This window comes from Seriola lalandi, unplaced genomic scaffold, assembly GCF_002814215.2.
Source record: "Seriola lalandi dorsalis isolate HSWRI2012SDOR001 ecotype SW California unplaced genomic scaffold, Sedor1 jcf7180002054933, whole genome shotgun sequence".
Lineage (NCBI taxonomy): Eukaryota > Metazoa > Chordata > Actinopteri > Carangiformes > Carangidae > Seriola > Seriola lalandi.
The window spans coordinates 4,310,688-4,327,215 of NW_019525485.1; the positions used below are offsets into that span (position 1 = coordinate 4,310,688).

Below are 16,528 nucleotides of genomic sequence, written 5' to 3' on the forward strand. Positions count from 1 at the left end.
GTCGTGACTGTTTCCTGTGGCCACATGAATACCTTTAATTGGCCGGTGAGTGATGGGCAGTCGGCTGCTGAAATGCCGCTGAGCTGTCTGGCCGATACGAATGTGTCTGCACTTCAAAACGTCCGTCCCTCAGGGTCAATTCAAATGTCATAACTCGATAGGAGCTGATGGATCATGAAACTGATCAACACAAATGGAAGTCTCAGATCATGGTCTCATCTGATAATTACCTTAGGGCTAATAATTCACTGTACAAATGTGGGTATCGTGTTCCTCAGCTGGATGAGTCACAGACGTTACCGGTAGAAATAAAAATGAAGAGTTTCATTCCTAAATGAGATCTCTGCCATTTGTCAAATGTGACAGTTACTTTGGTACAATGATTGTTGGCAGAAATCTAGAGAACATCACAGAGTGATTAGCTTTCTGAAGACTGCTCCTTACATAACAGAGGATGTAAATCAGTATGGAAAATGAATACACAATAGATAATCTGGTTGGCTATACAAGCTAGAAGGCTTATAATTAAACAGTATAGACTTTGTGGCTCCCACACTTCCTGGGAAACTCTGGAAGGAGGACGTAAACAAGTTGTTTAGAAGCCTATGAATAAAGTAATTAATTGTTCAACTGCTCTGCTGAGCTTCTTCATGGTCAAACTGCAGAGTGAGTCGGCATCCCTGCCCTCCCGCTCCCCTCCCTGCTCAACACCACAGCTGAAAATAAGAGGAGAGCTCTGAGCTAAACGGCTGAAGAAGAGGAAGGGAAGCAGGTGTAACCGGGGCATGAAAGACAAGAAACATAAAAGCCTTTCGTGTGAGAAGAGAAGAGGGGATTTCAAGGGGAAGGCATGAGCAATGAAGTCAACGGCGGCGACAGAAACGGAGTGGGACCGAGGGGAGGGGAAGACGCGGGCTTGTTGTGACTGCCCCTTTATCAGCTGATATATATGCATGAGGATTTCCTCATCATCTCCCCTGTCAATTCCCCATCCCTCTGATATTTGACTGACAGCTCACATCAACACCAATATACCCACACATCCTTTCAGGAAAGCTGCCCATCGCGCTGAATGGAGGCTAGAAATGGGGGAAAAAAGTTAATTTGTTTTTCCGGCAGCTGCTGACGGTGATAGCGTCCGTGTCTGTTTGCCTCCATGGCGAAGTTGTAAATTAGAATTGTGCCTCAGTAGAGAGTACAGGAAGCTGCTTCTGCTGCGCAAAAGCTCATTTTCAACAACGGTAAAAAAAAAATACTTCCCGGCTTTTTATATTTGGGGCAGCAGGAGTCTTACAGGGAGCAAATTGAGCACAAATGTGAATTATGAAAAGAAATAGCTGTCATTTTAAGACTACTCTTTCTCTGTGAAGGGTGACTCCCAACTTGCTGTTAACAGTATTTCAATGTTACGGTACATTTCTGGGGTTGAGGGGGACAACTGCATTAGGAATTGTACTGGCAGATAAGCTTGAGAACCGTAATGGCTTCAAATGACAGGGACCGACTTCTGCTAAACTGCTGCGTATAATGTATATATCCAATCACATGCACATACAAATAATCAATTCTAGGTTCCTATGCTTGCAGGTTAAAAGGATGAAAGGTGATATTAACCCTGAGTTGGATTTGCATGATTGCCGTCTCCATTTCGACCATTTCAACCTGCCTGACAAACGCAGCAGAGGACGAATACACACTTCTGGGCTTCACTTCCCCTGTGAACATGTGTTTTAAGCTAGCTCTGATTAGTAAGCCACAGCGGTGCCTTCCCTACATGTCAAGTGTCGCAAAGAAAGTGATTTGTGGTTTTGCATACATTATTTATGGCAAGATAAAGAGATGGATAGAGATGAAGAGAGAGAGAGAGAGAGAGAGAGAGAGAATGCTTATCCACGGGAGAAAAGGTGTGTCCTGTGTGTGAAATGCATGGCCTTATGCATATTTTACTAAAGGGAATACCAACATTAATAAATACTCTCTCCAAGACTCCGCTCCGTATCAGTGCCGCTAACAGCCCTTAAATGCCAGATGAGATGGTGGATCAAAGAAATCCACCTGCAGTGCATTAACCAACGGTGGGATTAGGTAATGCACCTTCAATTTACCCCCATCGCAGCTTAGAGTCACTGCTAAGACACCCACACAAACATGTCAGAGGGATTTTGGTATGCCTGCCTAACACTGTTGACAACCAGGCCCCGTTCAGATAGTTCCATCCTTCCTTCTTCCCTTTCCTTCCCGTTCTTTGTGTTATTTCATATGTTTAAAGCCACAACCTGTAACACTTTCAAGGTCTCCATATCTCCAGTGAAACAGTGATTATATAAGAGCTATAACCTTTTCATAAAAGCTTTTATATTTGCCACACTAAACATCCATTACCAAGTGTTCCCCGGGAAACACACAGGAAATGACAGGTTTCACTTTTCTAGTTTGTTTGGAATAAAGAGGACAAGAACTGGGTCGTTACTGTTACTGTATTACAAGCAGCGATACCCGTCGTTCAGGAACAGGCGGAGAAAAGAGATGCGATAACAGAAACTTCACACAGACAAAATCCACGGAGCAACATGTCCTCTGCTTGTTTAATTAGCAGGAGGCCACAGAGCTCATATTAGCACACTTAATTGTAGGAAATCATGAACTTGTGTGAATTCAAGTGGGACCTGTAAGCTCATTGTGTCTAATGTAGCCTGGTTAAATCAACAGTTCATTTAAGGACAGAGAGATGAACTAGGAAAGAAACAGTTAAGTACGGAGGGCTGAGTGAAGAGACAGAAGAAGGAGGTGAAACAGGATGAGAAAAAGGGCACGATAGAGAGAGGGAAGAAAGGAAACAAATACGTTTCAGAACAGCGAGGAGAGAGAGGGCTTATCGTGAAACTAAAAAATAAAAAGAAGAAGGGAGCAAGGGCTCAGGAAAGGGAATGAGGAGGTGGAGTGCACAATAACAGCAGTAATCCATCTGAAATCATCTTGCAGCGGGCCCCTCCACTTTGACAACAAGGCTTTGGTTGTGCAGAGTACAGCCCACCAGTGACTACCTTTCAACCCTGCACATCCTGCTGCTCTGCGATAGGATAAGAGCGGAACGGACGGCGCTAATTGGCTTGCTTCCCTGTCGGATTTCTTTGGCGCTGCAAACATAGAAGGGGGGGGGGGGGGGGGGGGGGTATCATGTTGTATGTGGATTTGTAAACAGCGGATCAAAATGCCGGCTTTCATGTCCCTTTAAATTGGTGGAGGGGTGTTTGTGCGCTGTCACAGTGGGACGCGAGCTGATAGCGACGGCTAAACATTGATCCTGACTGAGTGACTGACGGGGACTCGGGGACAGACGGGATGTGTCACAGTGGCCACCAGGGCCAGTAGGGCCAGTTGAGGAATGATACACCCAGTGATTAGTGGCACACACTCAAGTAGACGGAGTCACGCGCCGCGGTGAGGAGAATGGACAGAATAAAAATAAATAAAAACGTCGGATGTCACTTGGGAGCGAGACTCAGTTGATGACACAACCAGAAGGATGTTAGTCACGAGCTATATCTTTCAAACCCTGACCTCCTGATTAAGCCATGCTGGATCAGACCTTAATATGTCTAATCCTCACACAAAAATAAGACAGGGGATGAGCTCTAGAGTTAAAGCCACGCTCAACTTCCCCCAGGCTGACGAACTTAAAAATATCACTTTGTGGTACAGTTCAGAGGAAACTCGAGCCTTTGCTTCTTAAATGAAATTACATTGTTGGCAAGAGTTTTATTCAAATCAAAAAGAGTAATGTGAGTACCCTTGTTTGATGAAGACATCTGAAACCTCTGACCAGGTTATTGTCTTTGTTTGACAGGAGTGCACGGATGCTGAGAGAAAACAGCAGAGTTCCACTGTTAGTCTTTCTGCGGTCTGTCAGCGGCGCGGCCCCCGAGGCTACGTTCCAGGCGAAGACTTCACCGCTGTCGGCTGAATACAGACAAGACAAGCAGTCACCCTCTACTGAGGAAGGTCTGAAGGGCACTACCATTTGTCTTGGCTTATTTAGCAATCAGGGAGACGAGATGCGAACAGCCCTTTTCAAGGGGCTGGTGATGCAAAAGAGGAGAAGCCCCATCTGAGGCAGGGCCCACTTCAGGGAAACAGGAACATGTGCAGAGTGAGAGAACAGCACAGGCTGAAAACTGCTTCTTTAATCCTACCACGCAGCACCTTTTTGGCCAATAAGTAACACTATGTATAATTTGATGGTTTATCTTATTTTCACATGCCGCCATTCGTCAAAACCTTGGCGGCCGTCCAGTTAAGGCTTGGACAATGTGGCTGATGTTAATATCAAAATTGAAAGAAAAAAAAAAAAATCCTCTTGAAAGAAAAACAAAAAGGTCCATTTTGTAGCTGCTCTGGTGCTTTCACTCTTATCACATGATCTTCATCAGCAGGTATAGTTTGCCCAGTTGTCATGCAATTGCAATTGAATTATGAGCAGGATTGTAACTATATAGCACAGCACCATGGTTTTCAATTTGTAAGGACAGCTGGATAAATACAGCAGTAACAGTATGTGTTATTAGAGCATACAGCCTCCCCTCTGAGTTTCATACTACTGCTACACACAGTATCAAGTTTGAGCTAATCTTTTAAACTGAAGCACTTTCATTAGGCCTGCAGGTGTAATGATGTGAGAGTTGCACTGAGACAGATGAAAAGAATCACATATGGATTTAGCGAAAAACAAATATGTGATTTCCAGAGGTCACCTTACACCCAGCTGTTTGCGACGAGCTGCCGCCAAAAACAACTCGCGCCTCAAATACTGGCGCAGATGAACTAAACATTTATGGCCTCTGAAAGGACAGGGCCCACTTCCAGCGTTTGTTGTGCAAGCTGCTGTTGCGCACACTTCCATTGCAGAGGTAAATTGAGGTCATATGTTTATAATTTGCCCTTTTCCTAATGCTGCTATTGGAGTAAAATAACATTTGAGAGCTGCAATTAGATTGAACCGTGCAATACTCCAGCTAATTAAGTCATATTTCAAGTTCAATAACGATCAAGTCGGCCAGATAAAGGCCAGGGAGAGAGAGAGAGAGAGAAAGAGGGAGAGAGAGAGAGAGAGAGGGAGGGAGAGAGAGAGAGAGAGAGAGAGAGAGAAAGAGAGAGAGGCTGGTGTGGTGCAACAATCTGGAGGCTTTTTACAATGCTCACTTCTATTGTTGATTTAGAAAAGCACTCAGCGTCTGTGCTTGGATCAACAGGCGGGCTGGGTTTTGAGTGTTTCAGACTAAAGTGGCCAATTCAAAAAAAGAATAAGAGAGAAGGTGTGCAACAACATGCACAGGTGTGCCAGCAACATCTGTATCAAGGAGCTAATAGAGGTAAAGGGATTTTCTAGAGTGGGTGGGGTCTTCGTTATTTTATATAGTTAATGGCCTCTTTAAGTTATATAAATACTCAACGTTCTCACTGATGTATTTTAATCAATACTCCTCCAATGCTAAATTATTCATTCATTATTCATGGCCTGAGTCCAGTCCAGCTGCCACATACTAAACTCCCACATATAAAGTCTCACGTCACGCTTAATTGCCTTTCCTGGCATCGAACATGATCGTCAACTGTAGTGGAAAAACTACAGATTTCCTCACAGCCAAAGAAATAAACAGTGTACATCATAATCACAGAAGCCTGAGGCAGTGTGGGGCATGTCTCCTATACAGCTCCAGAGAGCAGAGTGTTGATTAGTGCACTGGAGTTTTTGGGCTGGTTAAAGGAGTAGTAAACAGCAACAGAGCTGAAAGCAGACAAAAGTGTGAAGAAACAAGCTGCTCTTCCTCCTCCACCTTTCACCATATTCATTAGATCTGCTGTTAAATTAGGTCATTCTGAAACAAGGCCACATCTTGAAATTCTGTGGCCCTGTGATGTGTGTACAACGATGCACACAAATAAAAAGTCTGAGGCTTTATTAGGGCTGACCTTTCCAGGGGAGCTCTAATGAAAAAAATGGTTTGAGAGAAACAAAAAATTCCCACCACCAACATAAAAACAGAGAAAAAGGAAAAGGTACTGTATTGCTTGTGGAGTATAGATGCTGAGATTTCCATCCAAAATTCATACAAACACAATCTGTCACACAGCTAGCAGTGTCAGCTTCTACATATCTGCCTGTTTTCTGCAGCAGAGAAGCAGGAAAAGCCTCATGTGCGTAATGGATGGAACTATTTAAGACTCCAGAGGACAAAGGTGAGTACATTTTTATCAGGGAAATGAAACGCTAGGTTGACTGGATTTTTTGTAGGTTTACAGTCAGCTGCAACCTCTCTGACACGCGCTCTTGTATGTAACTCTGCTTCTCTGTCCGTGTCCTTCATCTTGCCCTTCCCCGTGCCTGCCCTACTCTCCACTCCCGGCCTCACCGTGTGAACATCTCTTCCATTACTGCCCTTGACATCGTGGCCGATTGGATTCTTATCTGCCATCTGTAGGCCGACGCTCAGCCTGCGCTATCTCTCACCGCAGCCTAATTGAATCTCAAGTGTTGGAAGTGCGGTGATACACTGACCACACCGTGTCACTGCCAATAGATAAGGATTGCAGTTGGAGGATTGGACCACCGCAATCACGATGGGGACACGTTGATAAAAGCGGTGACAAGCGGTTTGGGTTGGTACTGTGTCGCTGGGACTTTGCTCGGATTGAGAGATAACGGATACCCTCCATTACCGATAAGGTTGTGTTCATATCCAATAAACCCAATATCCCTTAATCCAGCTGTGCTCAGTGGGTAATTTGTTGAAACTAAACCAGGGGAAAGTAGGGCAGGCTCTTGCTCTTTTCCATTGTTTCCTACATAAAACCTATATTTGACTGTTTACACAAGGGACGCATCTGATATTTCGTTTCTTTCACAGCTACAAAAATGCTTACATGGTTGTAGGTGTCATTTAAAACCGCCTGACCCAGCCTTAGCCTGAAAGATCTGTGCCACACCAAGTAAGAAATGTAAATAGCAAGTACTAATTTCCCTGAAAGTCGGCGCAGTTTGGCCAGAAGAAGTAGAAGTAATTACCGTCTTGTTGATGCTTTAGGTTAAGACCTTGGGGTTTTCGGGGTAGTGATGAAATACAAGCCTCATTACCTGCTCATTTTTAGCTCACACTTCTTGTTAAGCAGGTGACCTTTTCAATTTAGTGAATCAAGGTACTGGCCTGGCAGCCTCTGGAACTGCTTTGCTTAATTTATCATTGACTAACCAATCACAAAGAGTCACTTCAGTGCCTGAAAGTTCAAAAAAAGGTAAAAAGAAAAATTTGTAATAGACTGGGCTTTTAAATAACATTCAGGTCTCCTACCTCAGGAGGCCAAATCCTTTCTTTTTGGTCTTCTTATCCAGATCCTCCACAGAATCATCTGTTTTCTTCTTCCCTTTGATCTTCTTGTCCTTCTTTCTGTCTTTGGGTTTCTTCTTCTTCTTTCCGTCGTCTGCGTCCAGGCCCTGGCGAGAGGAGCTGCTGGCGGGTGTTTCGTGACCGGAGCTCTGCTCTGACAGGTCGTCGTCTGAGGAGGGTAAACAGTTTGCGTGGTTAGACGCGGAGAGGGGCGAGGGCAGAGGTTGCAGTGGATGCACAGCTGGAATACGTACTCGTAAATGCAGTTGTATGCGTTTTATTTAGTATTTCATGTCCATTTGCCTATGGTGAATTTTCACCAACATGTAAAGACCCAAAACACAACAAAACTGGGTCAAACAGCAGCTGAAAATTCTCTTATTTCTGGTTTAATGTTTGGGTGCGCTGCTAAAGACTAAAAATAATGTTAATACAACAGTAGACGGCTAATTTTTCACACTCCAGATTTTCCCTAACATCATTAGCAAACATTCAGAATTAACTCATAATGATTTCAGCTAACATGGAGGATTGTAATTTCCTCAGTAATCACACAAACACACACACACACACACACACACACACACACACACACACACACACACACACACACACACACACAACATCCCACATCTGTGGGTTCACAAGGTAGAGCATTAAAATATGCTGCTGTAAGATATAAAGTTGCTCTTCGTAAAATGCTGAGTGGATAAAATCATGTAGCATTTCATTAAGGTACTTAGGCTAAGCACTGTCCCTTGGCAGGCCTCTGGCTCTTCTTGAGTGCCAGTGTGTTATAAAGCCTAAGGGATGTGTATTGGCAATGTAGTCTCTCATTTAAAATGGATACAATGTCTAGGGAAGAATGCTATATTATAGCAACGGTGCCAGTGCCTGAACCCGCGATTTCTGTTTTGAAAACACTGATGAAAAGTCTTACCGTCTTCAGAAGGCCCGTCGTAAGACTTGTCGATGGCGATGCGGAAGCTCTGGTTGCACCCCCGCCCCCGGACCATGTGCGGCCGCGGGCGATGAAAGGGCACCTGGGCTTGGCTGTGACTCTGCTTGGCCTCCGACACGGCCGTCTGGAGGCTCTCCAGGGAGCTGGACTTCCAGAGGCCCAGGGTCGGGCCGAGCGCTCCACCAGCTGAAGGCTCTGAGAGACAAAGGAGACAGGAGAGGGTGGAGGGCCCGTTAGCGAGGAGGTGGACGGATGTTTAACAGAGGATAAGAGGGAGAAGGGAGGGGAGGGAAAATTAAAAAAGTGAGTGATGGAGGAGGAGGGAATTTTTGCTCCAAAATGAGACATGCACTGATGAAATGAGACAGAATGGTTTTAAATGTTTAAGTGACTCTTGATATTGAGATCAGAAGCTTTTAGCTTACAAAAGAAATATAGCTCTCATCTCATATAGTACAGTAATATTTCCTTGTTTAAAGGGCATCTGTATTAAACTTCTTAAAATCTTAATGCTGCTGGAAATTGAATTTAGTTTAAGATCAGTTTATGTAAGAGCAGGGACAACAAATGTCTGATGAGTTTTGAGAGGGTGCCCTGAAGTCTGAAGTCTAAACTTCAGTCTATCCATTTGTTGCAGACTCGGCTTGAATCGTTGTCAAGTTGTCCATCGCTTCTACTGGCGGCATTAACCCAACATGATGCAGCTGCGATCAGACGGATCACATGTCATGAATTAACGGTTGAACAAACTAATTCAGGAAGAGGATAAATCTTTACGTCTGGCGTGTGTCATCAGAATTATAGACTTTTTCAATGTTTTCTTGGAATCAATTAGTATATTTTTCAATTTTATGAAAAAGAAATATAAATACATAATTATATTTTAATCTCTTAATATTTTCAGGCGTGGAATTTTTGAAGGCTTACATGTAGATTCAGTCAGCTTTTTAAACTTTTAACAATCAGCTGATTTTGGCTTAAAGAGCTTTTTTTGGAATAAAGCTCAAAAAGGTTAAAACCCAGAAATATGAAGCTATGAAGGTGAAATGAAGAGAGAGAGGTAGAGGGGGGCTGAAGGGAGGGGGTGAAAAACAGGCCTGACAGAAATGGGGAGAAAGTCAGAGACTTATAGGAGGAACATAAAGGAGGGGAAAAGAAACGATGAACGAGGTGGAGTGGTACAGGGACAGGTGAGGAGCAGCACTATGGGAAGTGACAGGCTCATGCATAAGCAAGAGAGAGGGGGAATAAATGAACTGCCATCATACTGTACTCAGGTATGGCCTCCAACTCGAGAGAGGAAGAAAGGGGAGACGGAGGAGCGGGAAAGTGATGAAGGCCACAGCTGATTCAGCAGGGGAGCGGAGAGCAGGGGAGGAGGGCGCCGGGAAAAAAAAAGCCGAGAGAAGGCTGGGAAGGTTCGAGGAAATACAGAGCTGTAAGAAAAATGGAAAAAAAAATGTCATGCAGACCCCACCGCTGCCAGAGTGGAACCCACCGCACAGGCTGCAGGAGAAAGACAGGTGACCAGGAAGGCCTACACACCAGCCTCTCCTAGTTGTTTATCACAATGGAACAGAGACAAGCACTCAAAGAAGTTACAGACAGGTTGCTAGATGCGTTTTTGTTTTTTTGTTTTTTTTCTTCCTGAAACTTTCCTATAGGGATGACTTTCCTCGCATCATGGCACTCACTGCTTAAGACGTTTTTTTTGTCATTTCGGAGGCTTCAAAGCTCCAAAGTAGAGCGGGGAAAAGGGGAAGTGAAACTGAAGCGGTGATAGAGTCAAAGGAGGGGGAAGAGTAAGCGGAGCGTTGCTGCCTTTTAAGTCCTAAATTGACTTTCTGAGAGGAAGTGGGATTTATGGGGAATAAGGGGTTATAAATAGAGAGGAGGGGGGGGCGCTCAGGAATAAAACGCTCAATTTGAGAGGCAGGATTTGTGTCACAAATGTAATTACGGCTGTCCAGCTCGCAGCCTGATAGAATTAAGCTCCTTGCCAGCGCAGTGCTGCACTATACACAGAGAGACTGTGTGTGTCTGAGTGCGTGGGCATGTGTGTGTTTACTACAAAATGTGAGAATTCTCTTCCATGCAAAAAAAACAAAAAACTTAGAGTCATGATACTGCCTGTTTGAGATAGTGTGTGTCCTTGACCGCCTGAGATGAAATAGCAGAAGAAATATGAGCACAATTCACTTTTGAAAGAGTGTGTGTTTGTGTGTGCGGGGCTGTGAGCGCACTCATTCCATGCATGTCAGGCGGTTGAGGCTGGAGGTAAATGAATAATGAGGGTTTAATAGGATGGATGAGCGGGGGAGAGGTGGCTATCATCGCCAGCTCGATCCAATGGAGGGTGAAATCAGCGTTTATCACATATCGCTGCCCGCTGTGCCAGCAGATGCTCTCACGGATCCGTTCGCATCATGTCTGCCTGATTGCCACTGATTCAAGCTGGTGCACATATTTGACAAACAGCCTACCAGCCAAACAGCCCAGGACGACGGGCAAATGCCCTTCACAGCTGTAACACTCCTCCATCCGAGATCAAGCACTTGTGTCACGTTCTCACTTTCTGTTTTGCTACTTTTTGTCACACTCTATTAGCGAGTAGCGAAGTGGGCAGAGTTATTTTGGGGCGTCAGGGTTTTGGAAGATGCATTTTTCTACAAAGACACAAAGTGGGTTTCCATCCAAATGCAGCAAAAAACTTTCACTCCATTTCCAGAAAATCTGCCAAAGTTTTTTTCCATCCACAAGCATTATGTGAATATTAGGAGTGGTTTGTCGAGATAAACAGCTGGTGGCACTAATTATCCACTTAGGTGCCATTAAAGCACTGCAGAAGAAGACGGCGCAGTGAGATGAAGTAATTAAAAGAGCACCAGTCAAACCTGTTGGAAATGTGACATTTCTGTTTTGTTTCTTGTTTTCATTTGAATAAGTCGTCATCACTTGAGCACAGATCTGTTTTCGTCTGCTGCCATCTTTCGTCTCTTCAGCGGACGTTTAAGTCACATGCTTCATGTATGTCACAATTCACTGAGTCTGTTTCCATTGCACTTTGTTCCACAGCAGCCAAGTGTAAAAACATTTTGCTGGGTTTTTTTTCATGTGCAGATTGAAAATGAAAAAAGGTGTAAACCCAATTTAATGTTAGGTGGTGGCACTTGGAGCCATTCAAAGGCTTGGATGAACATGTACACCCAGTTAACCATCAGTACAAACGATGAGTAACGGTGTACTTCGATTAAAAGTCAAAGGTTAAAGCTTATGTTCATAATAAACAAAAAATCAGGTACAGCTCACAAGTCTGTTGTAGAAACCTGTAGAGAACTGGGAAGTTGTTTCCCTCCATTTTATTTGAAGTTCCTTTACACAGCTGATCGGAGAAGACAACAAGTGTTTGAGTCTGTATGTGTGAACGTGAGGCTCATGGGTCGTAGTTATCGTAGTATATCGGCGACATTTGGCCCAACAAACACAAACAAACTTCCCACAAACCATAGTTGACACAAATAAGACTCATGGCCATAATTTACAGAGTTTCTGATGGAGAAAAATTATATTAAAAAAACTGAAGGTTATTCAACAAGTGACTTCTAGGAAATCTAAGATCATAACTTAAAAATTGTTGCTGCAAACAAAGAACAAGCCACCTGCCACCTTAAACTGGTGCATACATCCCACACTAAACACACACACTCTCAAACATCCACAAACACACTAACGTCCGCCAAAAAGCCCACACCTGCCTCCGTACTGTACGACGACGTACACATGCCTATATCCAGGTACCGCCTACCCCCGCCACACCTCAATGTGATACGTATATGCTGGGACTTCAGCAGAGGCTGACTGCTGTTGCGTCTGCATTGAGCAGACAGCAGTGAAGTCTTTGCCTGGAACGTAGCCTCGGGGTCCTGCTGTGCTGACAGGCCCAGCTAGGACTAACACCGCTCCATGACGCTGCTTTGTACCTTAGAAAGTGTCAACTTTAAAAGCGAGTGCGACACACCTGCAAACCTGCGACTGAGGCACACGGATACGACTCGGTTTCACATTCATGTCAACACATTAGCAATAATGATACACTGTGTGAATAATTGAAAAGGAATAATTGCAGTCCGACTCTAAAATGTGTGTTTTCTTACAGCCGGCACAAAACTATCAATTCTGGATAAAAGTTGTCTGCACACAACACTCTAATTATTTCATCCAATGAACACAAGAATAAATGAACTCAAAAATGTCCAAATTACAGGCTTTGCTATACAGACTCTGTGTGTAGTTAAATCTAATATGCCTCTCAGCACACACAAACACACACCGCTAATCCCTGCCACCCCGTCTTACCTTATTACAATATCCAATCTACGGGGTAGTTAACACCAAACTATTAAAGTGGAAATTGTCTCATTTATTATAAAGCTGGCATCTTCTCAGTAAAGACATACACACTCTTACACACACCCACACATAAACCCTCCTACAGTGTCTCAGCACGGTCTTAACACTTACCTATCAACTGGACAACAATGTGCTCCGCAGTAGGCAGGTTTGCAGTAGACTGGCTGAAAGGTTGCCACGGTTACAAGAAAGTGCCCCCTCCATCAAAACCGCTGGGGGCGGCGGCGGCGGTAAAGAGAAGGTAGGGTTAGGGTTGTGTGTCTGTGTGTCTGTGTGTATGTGTGAGAGAGGGGTGATGGTGAGTTGCCAAGGAGACACTTTAGCCAACAGTGGAAAAAGAGGCGTGTTGCTCATGGCTATAGTTCTTTAAATTAGGTAGGGAGAGCACAAACTGAAAAGACACACACACACACACACACACACACACACACACACACACACACACACACAGACACACAGACACACACACGAGGGAATCACTACTGATATGCTTATGGAAACACACGTGTTAGTCACAGAACCACACACACACTTTTCCATCTAGGATCCAATCTCAGGACTGGCCAATAAAACCTGGAGCTGTTGTTCTGGAGCCCAGTAAAACAGGCCCTGACCTGCACTCTGCTATAAAAAAAAACACAGGACACACACAGATACACAAACACACTACGCACCTGTAAAACAAAAGCCTGATCTCAGTGTTAACACTGCTCAGTGAAGGTTATTGAGTTGAATCCACCAGAAGCATTAAACACACTGTTACAAGGGATATAATGGCCCCTTCCTGTGTTACAAGTTATTTTATTCAAGGGAGACCTTAAATCATCTTAAATAACAAGGGATATTAACAATCCTCTCAATAAATGTTTACAAATGGATTCGACCGCACAAAGAAATGGACAGAACACAGAATGATCTCTAATCTTCATGGTCTCACCTTTGATTAAATGTAGTGAATACAGGCCTTTGAATCTTGAAACCTATCATGACATGAGAAAGGCATGATGGGCGTGAAGCCTTTGTCGACTCGAAAGAATAAGGCTTGTATTATTCTCTGTTTCCAACATTGAAGACCAACAGTGTGTTAGTGTCTGTCTCGCAAAACTCCTTCTTCTCTACTCTGTGGCACTCGTCCTCAAGCCACTTGATTCTTACTGAAGATGGAAATCTTTAATTCCATTATTGAAAAGTACCATATAGTTTCCTCAAACAGCTGAGCCTTGTAGTTTTTAGCAAACAGTAATCAAACAGTGCATTTGTTGGGGACTATTTCCACTTGTGGATTTAAATTCACCAGTAGTACAGCCAGGACAGCACATGTGCCAAAATCAACTACAGTGCCCGAGTTCATGGTAAGAGAAGGGCGACAATGCAGCTCACTGATGTGTTTTTAACAGTTTCTGAACAACAACGGAGCTCTGTGACACAGAGCAATAAGCTGTTTCAGGCCTGACTGAAACATCTGACATCGTGACACATCTGTTGACAGTAAGAAAAATACAGAACATCACCAGCCTTATCTTTTAAAAAGTGAACAATGTTTTGGCACAGCAACTATTTTCTAATCATATGACAAAGCTGACTTCAAACTGAATCACTTCAGACAACCGTATGCCCACTCCGAGCAAATCCAATTCATGTTACGGCCAATCAAAGCTCCACTCCAATGAAAGACCTGTCCAGTCATTAAGCATCCCTCCATCACTATTTGAATGCACTCAGCTATATCAGAGGCAGAGGATGGAGGCGCTGCCCTGGCTGTAATTGTGTTTAGCTGTTTAGATGTATGAGGGAATGGGGACATATGGGCTGTATGTATTTAGCCTCCAACTAGATGAATGGCTTTAATAACTGGAGGGGACTTAAAAGGCCATTTCATAATTACTGCTTACCTCTACTGGATTACAGCAGCGCGGCAGCGGTGGCAGAGTACGGATGAGGGTTGGAGCGAACTACGTGGAGTGGGACATGTGCCATTTGTAAACGTGTGGCGGATAAAAGTGCTTGTGCAATGAGGGAGAACTGCAGAGTGCACACACATACACACACCTGCACGGTGCTATACTGCTATACTTGTGAAGGCCTTCATTGACTCCTAAACCCTCTGCTTAACTTTAATATGGGAATCAGTATACAGGATATTTATGCCATGACCAATCATAGCTTCCAGCGCTTCACAAGCTGCACGATGTGCAACGGGCATGGAGCTTGTTGTAGATGTTGTCAAGGCAAAACATCCTGTGCATTAGTCTTATCGCTGGGGTCTCGCGAAGCATCCTGAATTAGAGGGCTTTACGGGCTTCACCAAATTATCAGCAGCAGCAGTCAAAAAGAGCAGCGACACGTACGTTTTCCCTGATTTTTAAAAGTTCACACTCGTCGTCTCACCTCAGAAAAAATATTTTCGGGGCATCCCGGCGGCCTGCGACGAGGAGGTTGACCGTGTAATTGTGACCTCCCCTGGATGAGCCTGGTTGGGAATCTTATTTTATTTGCATGCGGTCTCCCCTCTGTCATAACTTATTTCCTCCCTCTTCTTCACTGACAGCTACAACATAGAGACTAAAATGCTCCAGAGTACGCTTTAAAAAATGACATCATGACACAACATGTGATCAGAGCTGCTAGTCACACCACTTGGCTCTACATGGGTCCACATGGGTATGACAGACCAGAGAAATGTGGCAATATTTAACATCTGTTACACCCTTTCATTTTAGTGCTGATACAGTCTGATTTTAATTAATTAAGTTTAATTTAACCTAAAAAAAGTGAGGTTTTCATTCATCCTTTCCTTCCATACAAGCAGCCCTGATAAGAATAGAAACACAACAAACACACACACACACACACACACACACAAACACACACACACACACACACACACACACACACACACACACACACAGAGATGGTGCTCGCACAGACGCAGAATGATCAATCAATTCAAATGGGCGCAACATGGTGACTTTCAACTTTTATCAACAATGACACGCCGGATGCAAAGAACTGAGGGACGAAGGGAAAAAGAAAGAGAGAGGGAGACGGAGCGAGATAAGGAGCCAATGACAGCGAGAGGCAGAGTTACACAGCAGCCAAACAAAGAGTGGGAAAACAAAGCCGAGGCTTCAGCGCTGGCAGGACGCCGGCTGGTTTTAAAGTCTCATTGTGCAGAGAAGAAACAACGGGGACTAATGGGCACGCAGAGCGATGGCACCGGTGGCTGTGCTGCAGGGTTAGCTGTCAGCGAGGCAGCACTGAACATCCAGACAAACAGAAAAGACACATGTGGAAAGCAACGTACAAAAAAAGAAGAAAAAAAAGACAGAAATACAACAGACACACAAATAGAATTTGCAGCAAAAGCAAACAACACCACAAGCAAATGTAAGCAGATGTGCATGAGGCTGAGACGCAGCATTGCAGTATAATCCTCTGCACAGCCCCAGTGCCTGTGTGTGTGTGTGTGTGTGTGTGTGTGTGTGTGTGTGTGTGTGTGTGTGTGTGTGTGTGTGTGTGAGAGAGAGAGAGAGAGAGAGAGCTGGATGAGCTCCCAGGTGTGTTGTAAGAGGGCAGCCTGCTGCCAGGGGAGATGTTAGACTCTAAGGGAGAGAAATGGTGGGATGAATGAAGGGATATCTGTCCATTACTCTTTTGGCTGTCTGCAGGGTGTTCACAAACACGTGCATGCACGCACACACACACAAAACACACACAGAGGCTGGAGGAGATGCTGGACTGGGTATAGGAAACTCAGAGACTGGAGCATGTTCAC

At 44.3% G+C, this 16,528-nt stretch overlaps 1 protein-coding gene across 1 annotated transcript in view; it reads right to left on the reverse strand.

Moving 5' to 3' along the window:
• pard3ba (par-3 family cell polarity regulator beta a) overlaps positions 1-16,528 on the reverse strand; it is a 143,371-nt gene that overhangs the window by 48,366 nt on the left and 78,477 nt on the right. Inside the window, exons 19-20 of the mRNA XM_023393326.2 lie at positions 8,323-8,538; positions 7,347-7,551 (exon numbers count right to left, since the gene is read on the reverse strand). Coding sequence (XP_023249094.1) covers positions 7,347-7,551; positions 8,323-8,538 — 421 coding nt within the window. The remainder of the gene's footprint in view (positions 1-7,346; positions 7,552-8,322; positions 8,539-16,528) is intronic.